Source organism: Ceratotherium simum, chromosome 36 (genome assembly GCF_057802395.1).
Source record: "Ceratotherium simum simum isolate JZ-2026a chromosome 36, ASM5780239v1, whole genome shotgun sequence".
NCBI lineage: Eukaryota > Metazoa > Chordata > Mammalia > Perissodactyla > Rhinocerotidae > Ceratotherium > Ceratotherium simum.
In genome coordinates, this window is record NC_141935.1 from 20,912,680 (window position 1) to 20,934,251 (window position 21,572).

Below are 21,572 nucleotides of genomic sequence, written 5' to 3' on the forward strand. Positions count from 1 at the left end.
GAGAGACATGACCAAATTTATATCATGAAACAATCACTCTGGCGGCTATTGAGACAATAGAGTTTAGGAAGGCAAGGGCAGAAGCAGGGAGAACAGTGGGAAGGCTATTGCAGATGTTTCAGGTGAAAGATCATGATGGCTTGGCCTGCAGTGTCAGTATAGGAGATGGTGAGAAGTGGTCAGATTCTGGATGTACTTCAAACGCTTATGCTGAGTGAAAGAAGTCAGATTAAAAAAAAAACCATACTGTGTGATTCCATTTATATCAAATTCTAGAAATTACACACCAATCTACAACAACAGAACATTGTTAGGAGGCAGGCAGGAGGGGGAGGGAGGGGATATAAAGGAGCATGAGGACTCTCTTAGGTGATGGATATGTTAATTATCTTGATTGTGGTGATGGTCTCATGGCTGTATACGCATGTTAAAACTTATGAAAGTGTACACTTTGTGCGCAGTTTCTTATATGTTAATTACACCTCAATAAAGCTATTAAAACAAAGAGTGCACAGTATTGTCTGATGGAGGGGACTTAGGGTGTGGGAGAAAGAGGTGTCAAGAATGGTTTGTAAGTTTTAGACTTGAGCACCTGCAAGATAGGAATTAAAATGCCACTTATTGAGATAAAGAAGACTGAAAGGAGCAGGGTTTGGGAGAGAAAGAGTTTGGTTTTTAACGTATTAAGTTGAAGATCTTTATTAGATACATCTAAGATTCTAAAACAAACAAACACATAGTAGAAAAGAAATGAAGAATTCCTAAGGGCACTACTCCTTGGATGGTTGGTGACCCTATCCATTGTACATTCTCTCCCAATAGCGTGGGAACTACGCTGGACCAATGGCACATCTCATGGCCCCTATAGACAAACAACTGTGAACATCTTTGTGAACATCCCATCTTTTCCTTTATTCAGCATTATGGATTGCATGGACAGGCCACTTTCTTTCCGCTTGCACTTAAAGAATCCAGTGAGTTTGGGAAACCAACTGGTGGGTTTGACTGGTGTTGGAGGTTGATGAATAACCTTAGCAGAGATTCCAGTGAGAAGCCCCTGGTCATACACGACATTCTCCAACCCCGGCCAGAACATTGTAGCCACTCTTTTCTGGGCTGACTGTAGGCTTGTGGCCTTTTTTTTTTTTTTTTTAGATAATTCAGTTATATTTTGATTTAAACAAGATTTTGCTTCCCCTAGTCAGAAAGAAAGTACAAAAATTGTACGTTGCTTGACGGATGCTTTACAGACTTCTGATTAAAAGGGAGCATACTACTTGGGTTTGAATGTTAGCTCCATCACGCACTAGCTGTGCGTGTAGCTGGAGCTACAACACCCACCAGGGCCTACAGAAAACACTCAATAAATGTTAGCTGCAATTAATTAGCTTTTCTCTACTCTGACATTTATCAGTTGGTTTCCACTAAATTGTGGGCTTCTTTAGACAAGGGCCAGATATCTTGCCATTTGACCTAGTCTTTCCCCACACCACCCTAGTGCTTTGTCCAGTTTCTGGCACGAAATGGTAGCATAAACGGAAGCTCAACACATTTGTGTTGAATTAAATTACGTCTTCCCTTATGCATCAAGACCCAATCGGAAGATGTCGGCACGGGGACCCATTACCCACCTCCATCCCCCAGGGCTCCAAAAAAGACCAAGCCGGCCACCAGCTCTAATTTACATCACCAACCCACTCACACCCCCTACTAATCAAAGGGGATCACGGGATGGGACCCCAAGGAACCCCTGGGAGTCTGCAGGAGAGGGAGGCCTGGAACCACAGACTAACAGTGTCAAATCGTGGGTGGGATTTGGTAGTTCGGAGAAGAAGGTACCAAGAATGGGGGTGGGGAGTGGGCTGGTTGGGGACGGACCGGAAATCAGAAGCTGGGAGAAGGCGCCAGAAAGGACCTGTCGTTGGGATGGCGCGAGGTTGGGGGATCAGAGGTCGTACAGAGAGGTGAGCGAGGAAAGGAGTCGCGCGGAGGGTCGAAGGCGAAGAGATGGGGGCAGAGGCTGGCGACTGGGGGAGGGGGGTGATACGGAGTCCCGGTTGCCAAGGCAGCGATCGGAGGAGATGGCCTCGGGAAGGAGGTCCAGGACGCCCTCCTTCCCCCGCATCCCCTGCACCCGCTCCGAGAGCCGCTGCTGACGTGTCGGTCGGGAACTACCCAAACCGTCCCCGGCGCCGCCCCGCCCCTCGCGCTCCGCCCGCGGCCCCGCCCGCCGCGCGCCCCGGCCGCCTCCTCCGCGTCACCGGCTCCCCCCGGTGACCACAACATGGCTGCGGCGCCGGGGCTGCTCTTGTGGCTGCTGCTGCTCGGGCCGCCCTGGCGGGTGCCGGGCCAGCCGGACCTGGACGCGGGCCGGCGCTTCTCGGAGCACAAACTCTGCGCGGACGACGAATGCAGCAGTGAGTGGCCGGAGGGCGGCGGCGGGGCTGCGCGGGGGCGGCCGCTCGGCGGCCCCGCATGCCGGCCCGGGGGTCGCAGGCCGGGCGGGCGGAGCGCCGGGGTGGGCGAGCCCCGGGCCCTGCGCTTGTCCCCTCCGGCTCTGCCGGCGCCCGGGCCAGCCGGCCCTGGGCGTGGGGGGCTGCGCTCCCACTTGTTGCCAACATTTTATTTCTCCTTTGCTGGTTGAGGCGGGGGCTTGGGGGTCGGAGGTGGCCCGCGGTTCCCCAGGGGCAGCTCACAGCGTCCCCATCCCTGGCCCGCCCTGGCCCCGAGAGGAGATGGGGTTGCGCGCCACGCGCCCTGGGCTCCCCACGCTGCATCCGAGCGCTTTCCTGCCCCCGCTGCGGGGACCCCGGTGGGTGCAGTCCGGGGGCAGATGCGCCAAGGGCTCGGTGGGCGTATTCCCGGCAGGTTGATGGTGGGGCTCGGGAAGGGCGCACTGGCGCTGCCCCTTCGCCCTTCCGCTTGACTCGGATTTGGGGCTCGGACCGCCTTTCGAACAGGGATTGGAGTTTAGGTTTGGGACGAGCCCAGAGTCCAGGCATGCAGTGTATTCCAAGGTCTCCGCCCCGGCTCTGCCTCAATCCTGTCATTTCTGTGCTTGGAAGTCTTGCAGACAGCCAGGCAGGGAGGGCACCAGGAAGGCCAGAATCTTTCGTTCTCGAAAGAGGCCGGGGATCTGCATCGGCCACCTGGGACCCGCAGCCTCCTCGTCTTTGCGCAGGAAGCGGAATTGTCCCCCAATCGGGGATTGGGGGTGAGGGGGTGGGCTGTAGGCGGTGAGGAGGGCAGAGCTCTCCAGACTCAGATGAAAAGGATTATTAAGTAGTAATAATAAATATTCCAAGGGTTCTATAAACCCAGCCAGCTTTAGCCTTAGTTACTTGTGTTGTTGGCATCTCTTGCTGTGTGTTTGCTGGACCAGGATAATTCTTAGGGCCTCCCGGCCAGTCTCAGATAACCTTGTAACTTACTGATAATCGCTTCGGAAACGGTTGTTCATATATTGTAATTCATACACATAGGAAAACGTCCCTTCTGAAAAGGCCGTAACCGTACGGTTTAGCTATTTATATTCAAATTGGTGTTATTCACAAACACATTTCATAATTTGAAGAGTTCGTATCACTGCCACACCGCTAAAGAAAAGAAAGGAGGCAGTCTTTGCTTTGTGATAAGCTATTCCTAGAGGTAACCTTAGGGCTGATGTAAATAAACACTACAAAAACGGGGCAACTTCCACGATTTTTTCCTTCAGTTTTCTCGGGGCAAACCCAGGTTATTAGCAAGCAGGTTGGCTCTGACAAAATGTTTGCTATTCTTTGCTTTCAAGCTCTCTCCTACCTGGGTTCCTCAGAACCAGTTACCTGGAGAATCACATCGCTGATGCTTACTCAGTGGGGAGACATGGTGTTGGAAGGGCCCTTAGTTGTCACATAGCTTGGGAAATGGCCTGTGTCCAAACAGGTGTAACCAAACACAGCAAACAGTAGCGGAGGCAGGGTTTGGGTCTATGTTGTGTGGCATAAAGTGTTTAGTAAGGTGTGTGTGTGTGAGGTGTCCTTGTGTGCTTTTCAGATAGCAGTTCCACGTGTACATTATGTTGTCATCTGATTTATTATTATAAATCCTCAATGATCTCTTCTAAGGGGGAACAAGAGAAACATTGCCATTTTCGACGCTGATAGAATCCCAGATTTTAAATTGTCCATCACCTTTAACCTGGCCTCTCACCTGATTGTATCTGAATTAGGCTGCTGACATGTATTAAAATAATCAGATTTTTAGCTTCCAAATCTGAATAACTCCCTGCAGATCTGTATGTTTGTCCCTCAAATACGTTTTTAAAGATACATGTATTTATTGTTAATGGGCTTCCAGAAGTGTTATTTCCATTTCATCCTTCTTTTTCTCTGCTACTTAATTGCGCTTGTCCATTTCGTCTTACATCAGAAACTGTGTATTTGGCCAACAAAAAGAAAAATACTGCTTCTACCAGTTTCTAGATCAAGTGTGATTTAAATCCTGCATTTTAAGACTGAAGGTAACTACTGAACAATTCTCATAGTTTTGCTTGTCCTTGCCACATGTGATGTCTACTCTTGATTTTGTTTAAATAAATAAGTGTAATTTTCCTTTGTTTTGAAACCTTCTTAATGTTGAGTACAGTCAACATTATTTACTTTCAGAAAATATTACCTTGTAACCTGAGAAAATATTACCTTATAACCTGTTTGGATCCATAATAGAGCCTGATACCCTTTCCTGTTAGCGTATCCAGATTCTGAGTGGAGGGAGGCACTTTGCGGCAAATGAAACTGACAATGTTTACTGCTGACAATGTTTATCGCAAATGAAATTGACAGTGTTTACTGCTGTGGTAGCATATACAGGCACTTAAAAATAGTGCCTTTTAGTAGTTAGTTCAAGTTAATTGACCCCTTGGGGGTTCCCAGGTGCTCTCCTCAGTTCCCTGTTATCTCTGTATGTAGCCCAGCCAGTTAGCATCTGTGCTTGAATTTCCCAATTACAAAATGAAGCTTTGTATGATTATGAAGCAGCAAAGATTGAGGGCCAGAAGGTTAGAGAGGGAACCGACTTTCACTTGGGACCAGCCTTGTGTGGTGGTGGATACATTGTTTTTTGTTTCTCAGTATTAAACATAGAGAAAAACAGGGAAATTTCCCTCCCCCTTGTCTGCCTACTGGGGATGTCATGATTTATAATGATAAAGCTCTAAAGATTTTAGATACTTTGAGCCTATGAATTGAAAGTGATGATTCCAGGGAGTAGAAACTGGAGAAACTTGATGGTTGTTTACAGTGGATTCTTAGATTTCCTGATAAATCAACATGGACTGTGCAAGTTGAATCCTGATATCTGGTTATTTTTTTCTGTCTCTTATATACAGTGTTAATGTACCGGGGTGAGGCTCTACAAGATTTCACGGGCCCAGATTGTCGTTTTGTGAATTTTAAAAAAGGTGACCATGTATATGTCTACTATAAACTGGCAGGGGGATCGCCTGAAGTTTGGGCTGGAAGTGTAAGTAAAAAGTTCACCTCTTTTATTGTCTTATGTTTTATGGGCTTATTTAGCACTGTAGATTTAAATAACTGTTTTCTTGGGGTGTTTGGTGGAGTTAACCTGTCGTCTCTGCTAGATTGTGAAAAAAGAAGATGGCTCTGTGTCCCCAGTGGGTGTCAGGTTTGGCACAGAGTAAGCGCACAGCAGAGGTTTCTTAAGCAGAACTGAACTGCTTTTGACTCTTGCTCCTCAGCATCACGTTCTAGGCTTCATCAGCCATGGATGCTCCGTACATAGTCAAGGTTGAAATGGTGAAACCTGAAAATTCTTAACTTCATTGCTTCAAGTAGGAAGGATTCATGGGCATTAGACTTAATCCTGTAAACTGTGTGCAAAATAGCATTTCAGACATTCACGGTTAAAGGTGATTTTACGTGTATTTGTTTTTTCTAAATTATTAATATTTGTGAAAAACTGGCAGCTCTGGGAACAGTTACCTAATCATGTGTGTGTTTGCGACTTCTGGGTCATCCTTTCCCCGCTTTTCAGGAGGTACCCCCAGCAGCACTCTTCCCAGGCAGTTCTGTGGGTACCCTGATATCAGACATGGAAATCAATGAATGCCTCATGCTTGGATGTTTTTAATGAGGAGATTCACTAGGAGTGACCTGATGGAGGGCTATGAGTCATTGTCCTTTCCTTTTTAAAAAGTATGATGTATGGATTGTTTATTTACTGAAAGTAGTGGGTCCTTGATGTTCTTAAGGTTGTCCAAACTTAGAGAAATACCCGGTCCCAGCTGTGAAAACTTTCTCTCTCAGTTAAACACCAAACAGACAACAGAAAATAAGGCTTGAGAAGCTTCCATAGGGACACCTAGATTCATTTTGTTAGCATTCCAGATTCCTAAGCAGGAATCTTGAAAGGCCACCTGGCCAGCTACAACCCTCGTATTTAGGCAGAATCCCATTTGCATCACTCCATACAAAGAAGGATCTATTATGTTTCTTTCAAGTCAACCGTGTGAGATTTCTTGCTAATCTTTACTCTTGGGGAGTTTTTTCCGTGTACCTAGGCTGCATTTTTCATATCATGGTGAAGTTGGAGCATTTGGAGAAGTGAACTTGATTTGCATTTTCCCTTCTCCACACTTCGGCTCACGACCATGTTCACCTCACAACCATGTTCACCTCTAGAAAGCCTGCCAATCTTTCTGGGTCCCTACTCGCATCCTGCCTTCTTAGGGAAATGCTGCCCTCAGCTCCCACCCACAAGGGATCTTTGCTGTCAGATAAGTGTTTAGGTAGCACTTCATATGCACGGCTCACGTGGCGTTCCTTTTACCGCTTTGTATTCTAGTTACTTTGTGTACTGTCGTAGCTCCTATAAAGTCAAGAGTGCTGTAATGGAAGGACCCTGTCTTACCCATCCTCCTTCTGAATATTTCCTTCCAGGGCAGCGGTACTTATTTACATTTGTCCTGATAGTAACTTATGCAGAATTTGTTCTCTTGAAACAATATTCTACTTCTTTTTTTTTTTTTTTTCAAATCGAAATCAGCAGTTCCTTGGCAGCAATGATATATAGAAGCAAAATTAGATAGAAAGATTACTTTCAGTCATGAGGGCCCATGATTCTGCAACATTTTTTTGTCAGGTCATGAGAAATGGGATACCACGCAGTGTAAAAAGTATGGAGTTTTATATGAACTGTGGTCTCAATTGACAAAGATTACACAAAGATAAATGTGTTTCCTCTCTCCACATATCTCTGATTTCTTTCACTTTTCCAGATTCTCTCTTTAAATTTTCCTGAGAAGGAAAAAAGTTTATTTTCTCTTAGCCTCCTCTCTCATTTCTTAAACTTTATACTTTACGAAATTAAAAACTCTCTCTCCTTAGCTATCAAAATGATTCTTGTTTCTATTTCTTAGTTTGTATCCTGCACTCTTTTTTGGTTTCTTAAAGTTTCAGACTTCAACTGCCAATGTGGCCGTTTTTAATTGCCCCATCTTATCTCATCTTCAAGGCAGTATTCTGCTGTTAATACTGGCTGTCAGATAGTTGCCAGATATAACAAGAGCAATTGTAATGAGGATATTTTAGGAGTTAGTGATAAGATAGCCTTTTTTTCTTTTTCTTTTTGTGTGTTTGATTTACATATCAATCTCTTTCTGTAATGATTGGGAAGAGATCTGCTTGCTCCCTTTCAGACTGTAGCTAGTAAAAGACAGTATGTTTCTCAAGAGAACACACTTAGAATAACTTAGCTGTTAGTTCTGTAGATAAATGGGATTATTTTCTATAGAGGTTTCTTTTGCATGAAACAAGCTTGATGTGTAGATTAGTATGAATTTTATTTTCTCCTACAACACTTGAAAATGTAGTTTTGTTTTTGTTTGTTTTTTGCTGAAGAAGATTCACCCTGAGCTAACATCTCTTGCCCATCTTCCTCTTTTTTTGCTTGAGGAAAATTAGCCCTGAGCTAACATCTGTGCCAGTCTTCCTCTGTTTTGTTTGTGGGTCGCTGCCACAGCATGGCTGACAGCTGGTGGTGGTATGTGCCTGGGATCTGAACCCTAGAACGCGGGCCGCCAAAGCGGAGTGTGCCGAACTCAACCACTACGCCACAGGGCCAGCCCCAGAAAATCTAGTTTTTGAAAAAGCTAGTATAGCCCATAATATCGATAAACATTTGCCTTTTATTTTAGTGGTCATACATTTCAGAAATTTTATATTCATTTTACTTACTAATTTTCATGAGTGTAGTTTATTGGTTTAAGAAAAATGTATAAGTGCTGGTTTATGAGCAGTGCTCTGAAATGTGCAGGTAAGTTCTTGCTAGAGGTTATTTGGAATTTTGTTTTTAACCAGCTTTGATTTGCATAGTTTTAATCATATATTATACAATAATCTTTTTTTATGCAAATCTTTTATCTACTTCAAAAATCTAACTTTATTAGAATTAAGTGTTTAGAATTAAGCTAAATGTTAAAAGAAAACTTCAGTGGTTTTAGAAAAGTGGGCTTTACAGTATTCTGTACTTAATTTTTATTGGAATAATAATCTGTATAATCATAATAGCAACTATCTATCTCTTGTGGTTACATCTACCTGTCTGTCTGTCTGTTTCCTCTCACTACTAAGAAGTATCTCATTTATATTGCTTGTACAGAATTTTAATTGATTTTGTTTATTTTGCTCATTCTTTCATATAGGTTGGGCGTATTTTTGGATATTTTCCAAAGGATTTAATCCAGGTAGTCCATGAATATACTAAAGAAGAGCTACAAGTTCCAACAGATGTAAGTTGTAGATTTTTTTTGTTCTCAATTATAGATTGGCCTATAAATTCATCAGTTATATTCGATGAACTATTTTTGAAAGTCTTTGAACGTATTTTCATCAGGAAAAAAACCAAGTTAACATTTAGAAGATTTTAATTTAGAATCAAACTACCTTTAAAAATAGAAGAGAGAAGTTTGAAAAGAATTTACAGTAGATTTTATATCATAATCTGTTAGTTATCTAATACATCAAAGCAGGTATTCTTATACAAGTCTGTGTACTCTTATATAGTCACACACAGCATAAGGATGTCTTTGTCACCAATGGACCACATGTACGACGGTGGTCCCAAAAGAATAGTACCATATAACCTAGGTGTGTAGTAGGCTACACCATCTAGGTTTGTGTGAGTGCACTCTATGATGTTCGCACAACCATGAAATCGTCTAACGACACGTTTCTCAGACTATATCCCAGTTCTTAAGCGACTCGTGACTGTACAGGATTTTTTCTTTGCTGCTTTATATGAGAAAAAAATTAAGAATTAAATATCTTTGTATTTCTTTATTAAGTTTGAGAGGTTAATAATTCTTTTTACAAGCTAAAGGAGAAGGTGTCTGAATTTGAAAACTACTCATTGAATAGCTATTAGACATTTTAAGTATGTAGAAATCAGGTAAAATTAATCAAACCCTAAATTATTTACTTGGCCAGAAATGCAAATTTACAAGAGTTTTCTAATTTCTAATTTCAATAATTTCTAATTATTGACTCTTTAGTGATTTAAGGGTTTATAGTTATGTTATAGGTTTGGAAAAGGGAACCCGAGATTTTCAGATGAGGTCCAGGCCCAAATTTGCAAGGTCCCGACTGTACATTCTATAAAGCATTTATCCAGAGTCCACTGACTTGAAGTAACTTGGTGATGACAAGGATATTGTGTTCTGGGATCCTCATTCCAGCTGATCGTTTTCAGAGTTTTAAAAATTGTAGTAATTGATACCCACTTCATTCAGAAATCTTTGAGCAGCTCTTTGGAGTTGCTGCAGAGTGTGCAAGTTGCTGGCCTAGGGTAATTCTTAGATGAGCTTGGCAGAATGGATGAAGTCTCAGAGCCGTTGCTGTTTTTCAAATGTCTTGATAATCTCCAGGGTCATAAAATTAGCCCTCCTGCCTGCTTGGCGTCACTCCTAGTGAAGAGACCACCCAGGATATACGTGTGAGACAGCAGTTCATTGGTCACAGAGGTCTCACTTATTTGGGATTCTGTCTTCTTGCATCTTCCACTGCATGCATGCTTCCCTTGATTCAAGAAAATGGCTTAGAAATGCACATGATGAAAAGAGGGATCGTTCATCCCTACTACATTGGTCAGGTCTCCCCAGAGTATTGTGAAAGTCTAGTTAGGAGAAGAAAATTATCTTTGTTGGTTTTTCTTCTCTCTGTTTGTGGACCCTTTTATGTCAATTTGTTTATTAGTGGAGAAAAGGAAGAATATAGATTACAGATAGTCCTGAAAGCACATCTTGATGACACCCAGAACCCTGATTTAGAGTAGAGTATATCCCTTCCTGAGTCTTGTTTTCAAGTTATATTCGTGGTAATAATTAAGTGGAGAACCCCCTTGACACCATTCATTGTTCTTTTAAATTTTTACCTCCTCTGCACCTGTCTTTCGATAAGATACTTCTTAAGCTGGTTTATCTTTCCCAATCCAAGGAAAATATGAGTCCAAAATCCCTGTAGACCTAGTGCCGTAGAGCAACGTAATTCTGCCTTTTCTAAATGGATAAGCAGAGAAGAACACTGTAGAGGGCAGGATGATAGAAAGGCTGGTGGTCTTCCAGCTTCTCCTGGACAAATTATTATGAGGTGAATTCCCAGAACATCAGGCATAGATATTGGAAGTTGGGGGTCCCAATAAATGATACCTGACTTAGGCTCAGAATGAATTGAGAGACCCAGGAGTCAGGCAGATGGAGACTGAAATGTCACCATTATTTATTGATAAAGTGTTTGGAGAACATGGCTCAAGTGTGCAGAAATAATAGGCTTTCTAACATTGCAGTCTGGAATAAGACAGACTTACCCAGACACAGGCAGAGCTAGCCAACTGGCAGCCTCCCCAAGGGGAATGTCCTTATAAAACCAACAGCATGGAGGAGAGAGGATGTGTGTTCCTTCCATTGGATCCCAAACAGAAAACAGGATGGTGCAGAGTGAAGTCATTAGCCACATAAATCAGTTCCCCCCAGGGGAAGAGAGAATGAAGGGTAGCCAGGAGTATTACTCAGGTAGGATCCTTCTTCATGGAAGCAGGAAGCCAGGGGAAAGTGGGTTCCAGCCTCCTTGTCCCAACTACCCAAGAACAGTCATCGCCCAAGGTTGGCACAAAAGTCCCTCTAGAGCAAATCAGGGGTTTGAGATTGTCTGTCATTAGCATGGGTAAGAGTTTTCTCTTGTGATACTTGGTTAGTGACACACTGATGTTTCTCTTTCCCTTATAGGAGACGGATTTTGTTTGTTTTGATGGGGGAAGAGATGATTTTGATAATTACAATGTAGAAGAACTTTTGGGATTTTTGGAATTGTATGATTCTGCACCTGAAGATTCTGAAAAAGCTATAGAAAAAACTTCCCAGCATGTGGAAAAACCTCCTGAGGTATCTGAGGAACGTGACCCTGATGCTGACCCAGTAGAATCCAACTCAGAGGACAGTGAAAGTATATTCTCAGAAAACACTAAGGAACTCAAGGAAAGACCTGAGGTGCAGAAAAACCACCCGCATGTAAACAGTCAAACAGATGAGGCCCAGGGAGAGCCATCTTCATTTGAATCCTTTGAAGAAATGCTGCAAGATAAATTAAAAGTGCCAGAAAGTGAAAACAACAAAACCAGCAATAGTTCTCAGGTCTCAAACGAACAGGAGAAGATTGATGCTTATAAACTTTTGAAAAAAGAAATGACCCTGGACTTGAAAACCAAATTCGGCTCAACTGCAGACGCACTGGTATCCGATGATGAGACGACCGGACTTGTTACCTCGTTAGAAGATGATTTTGATGAGGAATTGGATGCTGAGTATTACACAGTGGGGAAGGAAGAAGAGGAGAGTAAAGAAAACTTGGATGAGATACCATTACTAACCTTTGCAAGTGGAGAAGACACAGAGACTCCAGTGAAATCTGGAGCTGAGAAATACTCAACAGACAAAGAGCAGAATTCAGGTGAAGAGCATAAGGTTAAGGTAACTCAGCCCCCTGGCATCAAAAACGATGATAAAAATAAACTAACAACCTGGGAGGATACCATCTTCTCTTTTGTCACAAAGGGTGAAGAGCAAACAGGCATGGATTTAGAGAGTTCTAATTCAGAGGAAGAAAAGGAAGGTGATGATGTATTAGTCCCAGAGAGCCAACGGGTCAAACCACGATCAGCAACAGATTATATTGACCCTGTAAAGGCAGAAGATGGTTCTTTGATTATAGAACTCCCTGAACCAAATAATGAGAGAGACCTGGAAATGGACACAGAACTTCACATTAAAGAAAAAAGGAAGAAGGTTGAGGATTCCAGGAAGGGGCTGGTGCAGGATGAGACAGGATTAGAGGATGCTGAGCAAGAAGGCATGACCGTGCATGATGCTCCTCAAAGCAGTAACCTCAATTCGTTGCCAGCTTCTGAAAAGGGTAAAGACACATTAAAGTCAGCCTTTGATAACAAAGAAAATGACCTGAAAGGAGCAGCTGTTCATATCTCCAAAGGAAAGCTCCATGAAGAAAAGCCTGGAGGGCAGATTTTGGAAAGTGGCTCAGAGAGTAAATCAAGATATAAAGCTGCAGGGAATCAAATGAAGGAGGGAAAGACTGAACAGGGGTCCATGGATCGTGCACCACTCTCGGGAGGTAATCAGCATAATGCATCCAAAGACAGTGAGGAGGATGGGAACCTTCCAGTAAGTGGACCAAAACCACATACACTTTCAGTGGAGCATCCACGTGAGGAATTTAAAGAGAAAAGTCGTCTTAAAACTCAAAACCAACCTAGCTTCTCCTCTCCAAGTGAAATTGGTGTGCCAGGAGAACTGGAAGAGGGTCCCATTCTGGGAAGAAATCTTTCCTGGCAACAAGAAAGAGAGGTGGCTGCTGCAGTTAATAAGCAAGTGAATGAGAAGAGAAAGCGCTCTGAGGAAGAGGTCAGAGAGGAGCCCTCGGAGGAAGACTTGGTGCATCACAAGCCAGTGCCGGGCACGCAGGAAGTAGAAACAGCCGGCCAAAATGATAGCACGGAAGAGCCAGAAGCAGAGGATGACGATTACACTCCTGAAGAACTACTGGAGGATGAAAATGCCGTCAGTGCAAAACAGACTAAAGAAGAAGGCCTCACGATTCAGGACAGGCAGTTAGACGTTCATCCCCAAGTTCCTGAAGGAGCTATTGAAAGCGTCGTTCATAGTCATCCAGAATCTGAAGAAAACGAAGACGAAACTAGTAGTATTTTGGAAATGGAAGGAAAAAGTGAAACTGTGGGCAAAGGGGTGGACGCAGTAGGCAGGAAACCTGGTGTTATGGTGGTGGAAAAAGAAGAAAGCCCTCTGGCAGATACGAAAGCACAGAGGCCTTCTGAAGTCAGCGACTTTCCTGACAAGGAAAAAAATCAGATTCCAGAGTTAGATGAAGAGTTTCAGGATAAAGATTCTGACTATTTTAAAGACAGCGCCCCTGAGGAACACCTGAACACCTCAGGGCTCACAGAAAAGCCTGGGGGAGAAGAAGTCTCAAAAGAGCACCGTGAGAACTTAGAGAAATTCTTGGACATAGAGAGCCAGGGGCCTGCTTCTGAGGAACATGAGGATGACACGTTCCACTGGCCTCCCCATCCCACTGCAAAGGCGGGGCACAGTGACGAGATGAAGGACTTGCCTATAATAAGCAGCTTCTTCAAAGAACAGCAGTCTTTGCAGCGGTTCCAGAAGTACTTCGATGTCCACGAGCTGGAAGCCATGTTCCAAGAAATGTCACTAAAGCTGAAGGCAGCCCAGCAGGAGAGCCTGCCCTATAATGTGGAAAAAGTCCTAGATAAGGTTTTTCGTGCATCTGAGTCACACATTCTGAGTGAGGCAGAGAAAATGCTCGATACTCGTGTGAGTGAAAATAGAGACCTGGGAATGAAGGAAAGTAACATATTTGAAGAGGCTGCAGTGCTAGATGATATTCAAGACCTGATCTATTTTGTCAGGTACACACACTCCACAGTGGAGGAGACTGTACCGCTGGGAGTGGCACAGCATCAAGAGGAAGGCTGGGATGGACCGATGGAAGGTAGAGTACCTGTCTATGGCCTTCTAGGGTTGGGCTTGAGAAACAGGTTGGGGGGGTTTAGCTGAAGTCCCTCACACCTTTTCATAAAGCTCTGTCTGCAGTTTACAGTGTACCCAAAGGTGAGAGACAGGACAATGACACCCACAGTTCCCTTCCTGCCTTCTTTCTTTTAGGCTGGAGCACAGATAAGGATTTCTTACCCTGTTTTCCCCTTAGGACAGTTGAGACTGGTAGCATTTTCAAAAGGAAACTTTATAAAAAGATAAACAGATATAAACAAGAAAATGGTGTGCATAATAGACCTGTTAACAAAGTACAATTCATGTAAAATTATGAAAGGGCTTATGTGAAAACCATTTCTTAATCATAAAATAACTGCTGTCTGACCACGGATTGACTGGCACAACTTTTAAATTGATGCCTTAGCGGAGTTTCTTCATGCCCCCCAGCTTTCGTCTTTTGTGGATGTCGTGTTCTTTTCTGCCTCTTTGGGGCAGTCACTTAGGTCAGTTAAGTTCTGCTGGGCCCTAGGGTTCTTGCATTCAGATTAATGAAGGATCGAACCAGGATGCAGAGCCTTCTCACACAGCAAGTGACACATAGAAGCCATTCAGTCAATAAGGATTGAATTGAGCCCAAGCCAGTGTCCTAACGCGAGCTGATTCCTCCTTGCGTGCTCTTTTCTCTGTCCTCATGCTTTTCAAACAGGTATTTGGACTGATGGTAGAGTACCAGGGGGACATACAGCCACAGAATAAATGTTTCTTCCAAGAGTGCCCAGTTTTCCTGAGAATTTGGGGAAGGGAATATTTTTTGCATTAATCAAAGCAGATAGATTTTGGATTAGAACACAAAACTCAAATGAATTTTCAGGGTAAACTGTGTGGTTTAAGAGAAATTTGTCTGCTGTGGGCCTCACTGGGCTATGCCCTGCGCCTCTTAGGGACGGAAATGGGTTGACACTTTTTGACTCTTCGAGGTAGTTTGAAAATATTTGACAGGCACTTCAGCAAGGTGCTTTTGTATGTCATGCCCTTCTCTACTAGCTGTGAGACCAGCATGCTTGTACAAGAAAGAGTTCATGGCATGTCTGTGTAGAATAGATGCTTTCTTTTTCTGCTCTTGGGTGGAATTCTCTCTTGCACATTTATCTGTGTGGGCGTTATGTTGGTTTGCCAAGGGAAGTTAGGTTATTGAAGTCCCTACCATAAATATATTTATTTACGAAATACTTTAGAGTAAGTATTTTTCTGTAAGTTTTATTATGTAGATTAGCCATGTGTGAAGTGAGATAAAAGGAATCTAAATCCTTATTTCCCTGCCCATTTGTGTTCCCTGGGCTGCCAGCACCCATGGGCAGTGGTGAGGGGCCCTGGACTTATATGATGAGGGGGTGTTGCTCAGTGGAGTAGCTGAATGGGGAGTGTCGTCAAGCTTTGCCAGCCCAATGCATTCTTCTTTCCTGTAGAGATACCACCACCACTTGAAGATAATTTCCCACAAGAGAACACAGAAGACCTTACAATGCAGATTCCTGAAGAGCCCAGTCATTTGGATCAACACGTGACTAGTGACGTGGGTACCTCAGAAGTGTCACAGAAGCTGAATACTGAGAAGGACATAGATCCAGGTAAAGCTTGCTAATTTTCTCTACAAAGTAGAGGCTTATCATAAAGAAGACCTTCTAGAGATTTGTTGTTAAAGATAGGAAATAGAGGGGAGAATAATACAGATATGAACAAGTTTAAAAAATATGACATCTCAGAACTAAGTGAGAGAAAAGAAGGAGTAAAGACAGATGGAGATCAGTAATAGGCAACAGGCCAGAGACTGTAACTACTACAAACCAGTGATTGGCTGTCATTAGCTTATGCAAATAATCTTAATCTAAAATATTATTCTTTAAAAGCCGTATGCTCCAAAACAGTAGTTTTCAACCAGACCAACAAGCATCAGAAACTCTGGGGGTGGAGACCAGCAATCTGTTTAACAAGCCCTCCAGGAAATTCTGATCTGTTGAAAGTTAAGGTTGGAGAACCACTGCTCTAAAACTGGCAAATTCTGTTTCCCCCCATATTACTCCCCCCTCCCCAGTAGAATACAATGTGACTCAGTTCTTTTGTTAATTTGCTACCTGGACAAGGTAAAAACTTTTAAAACAGTGAAGGAGATATTTATTTCTAGGTATCTTTGATACTATAAGGTTACAGGAAACTGCAGAACTTGGCAGTATGTAATAGTCCAGTATAGACTGACACCTGTGAATAGTACCTCATCACAGAGCACAGTAAACATCCAGTGGGAAAGCAACTCATTTCATTTGAACTGAGCAAAATGTTTTAAAAATAAAATTAAAAAAAAAATACAACCCCAATAATGGTATCAACAAGCTTTCTAGTTTTTGTGCAGCCCACTCATTTTACCAGTAACTTGGAAGAACAGCTGACTGTTATTTTGTCTATCCAATATGGTGACCTGGCATCATTACTATTGTGTTTTTAGAGGTTGTGCCATATAACCATAAGTATAGCATTACCTTGTGATACCATAAAGCCTGGCAGCACTGGGCTGTGCCCTTTGCATGCTTCCAAAGTATAGAAGTCACTGCAGGGCCGGCCCCGTGGCTTGGCGGTTAAGTGCGCGCGCTCCGCTGCTGGCGGCCCGGGTTCGGATCCCGGGCGCGCACCCACGCACCGCTTCTCCGGCCATGCTGAGGCCGTGTCCCACATACAGCAACTAGAAGGATGTGCAACTATGACATACAACTATCTACTGGGGCTTTGGGGAAAAATAAATAAATAAATAAAAATTATAAAAAAAAAAAAAAGTCACTGCAGGGAGAGGAATTCAGCCAATTTGAGAAGAAAGATGTATCAGAGATCTCCCATGTTCCAGAAGGTATTGCCTTCATATATAATACTCTCTACTTCTAAACTCTTGTAACTCAAAAAGGTTCTCCTTGTTCAAAATGAGTCATACACCATTAAGACTTGTTATTCTCTTGCTCAGAAACTTTCAGGGTTAGGAAAAATTCTGCTTGCAGACTTGAAAACAGATTTTTTTGCCCTGTCCTTTAAGTTCTGCCACAAAATGGCATCAACTACCTAGTCAACTAGGCTGATCTTCCCAATTGGCCCTTCGTGCGTCTCAGGTGCTGAGGTGCTGATGGGGAGAACTTCACCCGAAGTCAGAGTCATGGATCCATAGTGAATGGAATCTCAGGGTTGGAAGAGACCTAAGAGGCAACCAGTCCAACTTCTCACTAATTGCTTCTTGAACTCCTAGCTGTGTATAAGACATGCCCCAGACCCAACGAACTCATACTGAAATCCCCTCCCTACCACCTCCTCCTGTGCAAACCCTTTCAGGTATTATAGCTGGAATCCTACCTCTTTCACAGAGTTACAAGCCAGGCCCCACCCTGTACATAGTTCCCTTTAGTCCCTCTTGGCATTTACCGTATTCTCTTGTGTGTTGCTGTCGTTCATCCATTCAGTAAGCAACTACTGAAATCCTGCCAGGTGCCAGACGCTGTGCTAAGCATTGGTGCAACTGACACTCGCTCTTGTTTACTCATTGTTTGCCTGAAGTTTCTAGTACACTGCTTCACCAGCACTAAATAAATGTTTCTTAAATGTGACTGTGAGTATATGGAAAAAGCACAAAGTTCTACTTTCTCAATTCCCACGAGCAAATAAGGTTCAGATAGCATTTGCATTGCCAGGGACGTGATGGAAGAGATTGGTGGGGGGTAGAGTGGCTTGGAGATATGTTCATTTTATAATTGAAGGATGTGGTGGTGGCTCTAATGGGGATTCTGAATTTTTTTCTATATAATTGTCTTCAGGAGAACCACATGTCCAGGCCCAGTGACTAATACTTAGTGGGCACTCAATAAATATTTAATACGAAGAGAAACAATTCCTATTCTAAAGCATAAAATAAAATATTAGTTTTCCCCCCTCAATTTTAGGGCTAATTACCACAGAAGGCACTCCTGTCAATGCTGTTGATGCTAGAAGGCAACTAGAAACAAAGGTTGAAGAACCAACGAGTGTCACACCTTTGGAAAATGCAATTCTGTTAATATATTCATTCATGTTTTATTTAACTAAGACGGTAAGTTTGACGTATATAGTTTCTTCAGTGAGAGTGTTGATTATTACAGTTGTTAAGTTGATTTTGAGCATGAGGCGAAGGACTTAAAATGTCTTTGTGAAAATTACTCCTGATCCTTTGAGGATAGCCTCTGAAATGAGTCACAGGTGTGTGGCTCTGATGCGTTCTTAGTTCAGTTCAGCTCTTGAAGAGGATTTGCTGCGTGCCAGAGCTGGGCACATTCACACCTGTAAATGTGGTTCTTCAGTTCAAGGACCTTTCAGTCTAGCAGAGCGATAGAGACATCCACTTGAAACATAATGTGATACGGCCAGAAAGAAAAGTATTTACCTGATGGTAGAACAATATGTTGAGTAAATTGATTCATTGTGGTGGGAGGATGATCCGAGAAGGTCAGAAGTTAGCTGAGACATGTTTTGAGCTGTTGAAGGACCAGTAGGGTTAGATGTGAAGTTTGTTGTTGAATAGAAGGGCTGGTGGAAATGGGAGCGGTGTGCAGCCAGACAGAAGAAACATGTTCAGAGAGATGGAGGCATGAAGAAAAAGTTATTTAAGGAAGTTAGGGAAGTGTTGTTGGTGTGGTTGAAGTGTAGAGTTAGAGGGGGGTGGTCTTCTGGATGGAGATGGCAATTGTAAAGGAAGCTATGTATCAAGATAAGTGATGTTAGGCTGTTTGGGATGGGCATCCTTTGAAAGTTTTAAGCAGGAAGGAATATGGTCAGATTTGTTTCTTAGAAAGAGTCACTTATGGCAGAATATTCAGATTTATCTTTCTAAAGGAAGTCATGATCCAAATGAGACATTTTCATCTGTCTAGAAGCTTATCTAAGCTTTTTAGGACTTAGCTCCCCCTTGTGGTATTTGTTGAAACTGGACGTTTTTCTTGGTGAATTATGGGAATGAGCAAGTTTCAGAAGTTGGAGGCCAAGTTGCCCTTGGAGCTGTAGAGAAAGTATCTTCCCCAACAAAAATATTTTTCTTCTGGGTTCTGTTATTTAAAGACTTGTGTAGGAAAGAGGGTTATATTTTGTTCCTTAAAATGCATGAGTTTTGAGCATTTCAGATCTCAGATTCATCACTTAGAAGCTTGGGCAAATTACTAGACTTTGAATCTCAGCTTCCTCATCTTTAAAATGCAGATAATACCTACTCCAAGTGTTGTAAGACTTAAATGAGTTGATAATGTAAAGTGCCTGGCATTTTGTAGGCTCTCATCCCCTGCCTTCTTCTGATTTGGATGGTCAGAGGGCCGTGTAAAGACATGCAATACCTGGGGAATTCGGGAGAAAGGCCACCAGGATGGGAAAGATGGAGGAAAACCAAACCGTTTTTTAGTTTTCTCCATCCATAGTTGTGGTGGTGGCAGCCACCTGAGGGAAGGTGTGTTTGACCCCTGCAGTTCAAATAATGAAATTTTCAGTGATTAAGGCAGTGTCAGAATTCAAATCTGATTATCAGAATGGATCGTCACTGCAAAAAATTTAACAGCCTCCCGATGTGGGAGGAATTCTTTATTCATTTTATTTGTAGATGTGCACAGAGCCCTGTTCTAGCCCTGGGTTGGGGGACACAGATGTGGTATAGGATACGTTGTCTGCCTGAGGTATGATGGGAGAAGACACAGACATGAATGGCAAGAGAAAAAGGCGCAGTGTTACAAAGTAACATTGATTTGAAAGGTATTGTCAAGAAAGCATTTTGATGGCTAAATACGTACAGAGTATTGTGTTAGGAATAAAAGATTCTACGAGGTATAAAGCATAATTCTGGTTTCTGAAAGTCTTAAGAAAAGGGCATATCGAATGGAAATTAGAAAAATGGAAAATATATGAAATAGGTTTTGTGAAGTATCAAATAAGTAGTATAGGTAATTATTTGATAGGGCTGGAGAGAAATGGGCTGCTGACTTGATTGGGAAAAATGCACCAAAAGTCAGATTCATAGATCAACAGTTAATGGAATCCTAGAGTTGAAAGAGACCTAGTCCAGCTTCTCACTAATTGCAGTAATTTCCTCTCCTGTAGCCCTGATAAGTAGTTATGAGGTCTGGGTGTCAACAATTCCTGTTGTGAGCAATCTGCCTTACAAGCTACATGTTGCTCTCTTGGCTAGTTCATTCTTATACTGACTCCAAAGTTTTCTCTATATGATTTCTTCTCATAGAATCTAATTCCTTTTCTACATAGTAATCCTTTAAATATTTGAAGTTATGCTTTAATTTTTTTTAAGTGTTTTATCATAGAAAATTTCAAACATACAAAAGCAGAAAGAATAGTAAAATGAACCCCTGGGCCCATCACCCAGCTTGACAGTAATTCCTTAATATCACCCAATATTTGGCACATTCAAAATCCCCTCCCCTCCCTTTAAAAACTGTTCTTGTCCTGGGGCCAGCCCAGGGCTGGAGTCGTTAAGTTCGCGCACTCTGCTTCGGTGGCCCAGGGTTTGCAGGTTCAGATCCCGGGTGCAGACCTACGCACTGCTCATCAAGCCATGTTGTGGTGGCGTCCCATATACAAAATAGAGGACGATGGGCACAGATGTTAGCTCAGGGCCAATCTTCCTCACACACACACACACACAAAAAATTGTTCTTGTTCAAATCAGGATCTTGTTGAGGTCCAAGTGTTATAATAGGATGATATATGTCTTAAATCAACTTTAATCATATATAAATTACATACAATAAAATGTACCCATTTTAGGAATATAGCTCAGTGAGTTTTAACAAATTTATACACCTATGTAGAAACAACCGTAAGAAGATATGGAACATCTCCTTCATTCAAAAGTTTCCTCATGTACCTTCCCAGTAAATCCTCCTCACCACCTGCTCCAAGCAACTACTGATCAAACCTTTTTTTTACTGTAGATTAGTTTTTCCTGTTGTAGAATTATAATTATAAATGAACTCATACCCAGGAGTGAAACTGCCCAGTCATATACTAAGATTGTTTTGTCTTACAAGAAACTGGGAAACAATTCCCAAAGTGAGTGTACATTTTATACTTCCACCAACAATTTATGAGACTTTCAGTTGGTCACATATTTGCTAACACTTGCTATTATCAGTCTTAAATTGTAGCCTAGAATTCTAGTGGGCATGCCTTGGTGGTTTTAATTGTATTTCCAGATGATTTATGATGGTGAGCACTTTTTCACATGGCCGTACTTTTTTGTGTGTTCATGTGTGAAAAAGCTCCTCAAATCTTTTGCCCTTTTTTAAACTGGGTATTTTCCTTCTAAATATTAAAATCTAAGGGTTCTTCATACGTTTTGGATACAACACTTTTGTGAGATATATATTGCGAATAACTTCTTCCAGTTTATGGCCTGGCCTTTCAATTTCTTAACATTGTC

General features: G+C 42.6%; 1 protein-coding gene across 8 annotated transcripts in view; it reads left to right on the plus strand.

Moving 5' to 3' along the window:
- The first annotated feature begins 2,268 nt into the window (after positions 1–2,268).
- Positions 2,269–21,572, plus strand: part of MIA3 (MIA SH3 domain ER export factor 3) — a 55,181-nt gene continuing 35,877 nt past the window's right edge. For 7 of the 8 annotated variants that reach the window (XM_087424377.1, XM_087424380.1, XM_087424378.1 and 4 more), the window contains exons 1-6: positions 2,269–2,417; positions 5,369–5,502; positions 8,702–8,788; positions 11,279–14,093; positions 15,562–15,723; positions 18,067–18,212. In XM_087424377.1, the coding sequence (XP_087280503.1) occupies positions 2,285–2,417; positions 5,369–5,502; positions 8,702–8,788; positions 11,279–14,093; positions 15,562–15,723; positions 18,067–18,212 (3,477 nt within the window). In that variant the 5' untranslated portion in view covers positions 2,269–2,284. Of the gene's footprint in view, positions 2,418–4,410; positions 4,502–5,368; positions 5,503–8,701; positions 8,789–11,278; positions 14,094–15,561; positions 15,724–18,066; positions 18,213–21,572 lie in introns of all 8 variants that reach the window. The other variant, XM_087424383.1, reaches the window with a different exon arrangement.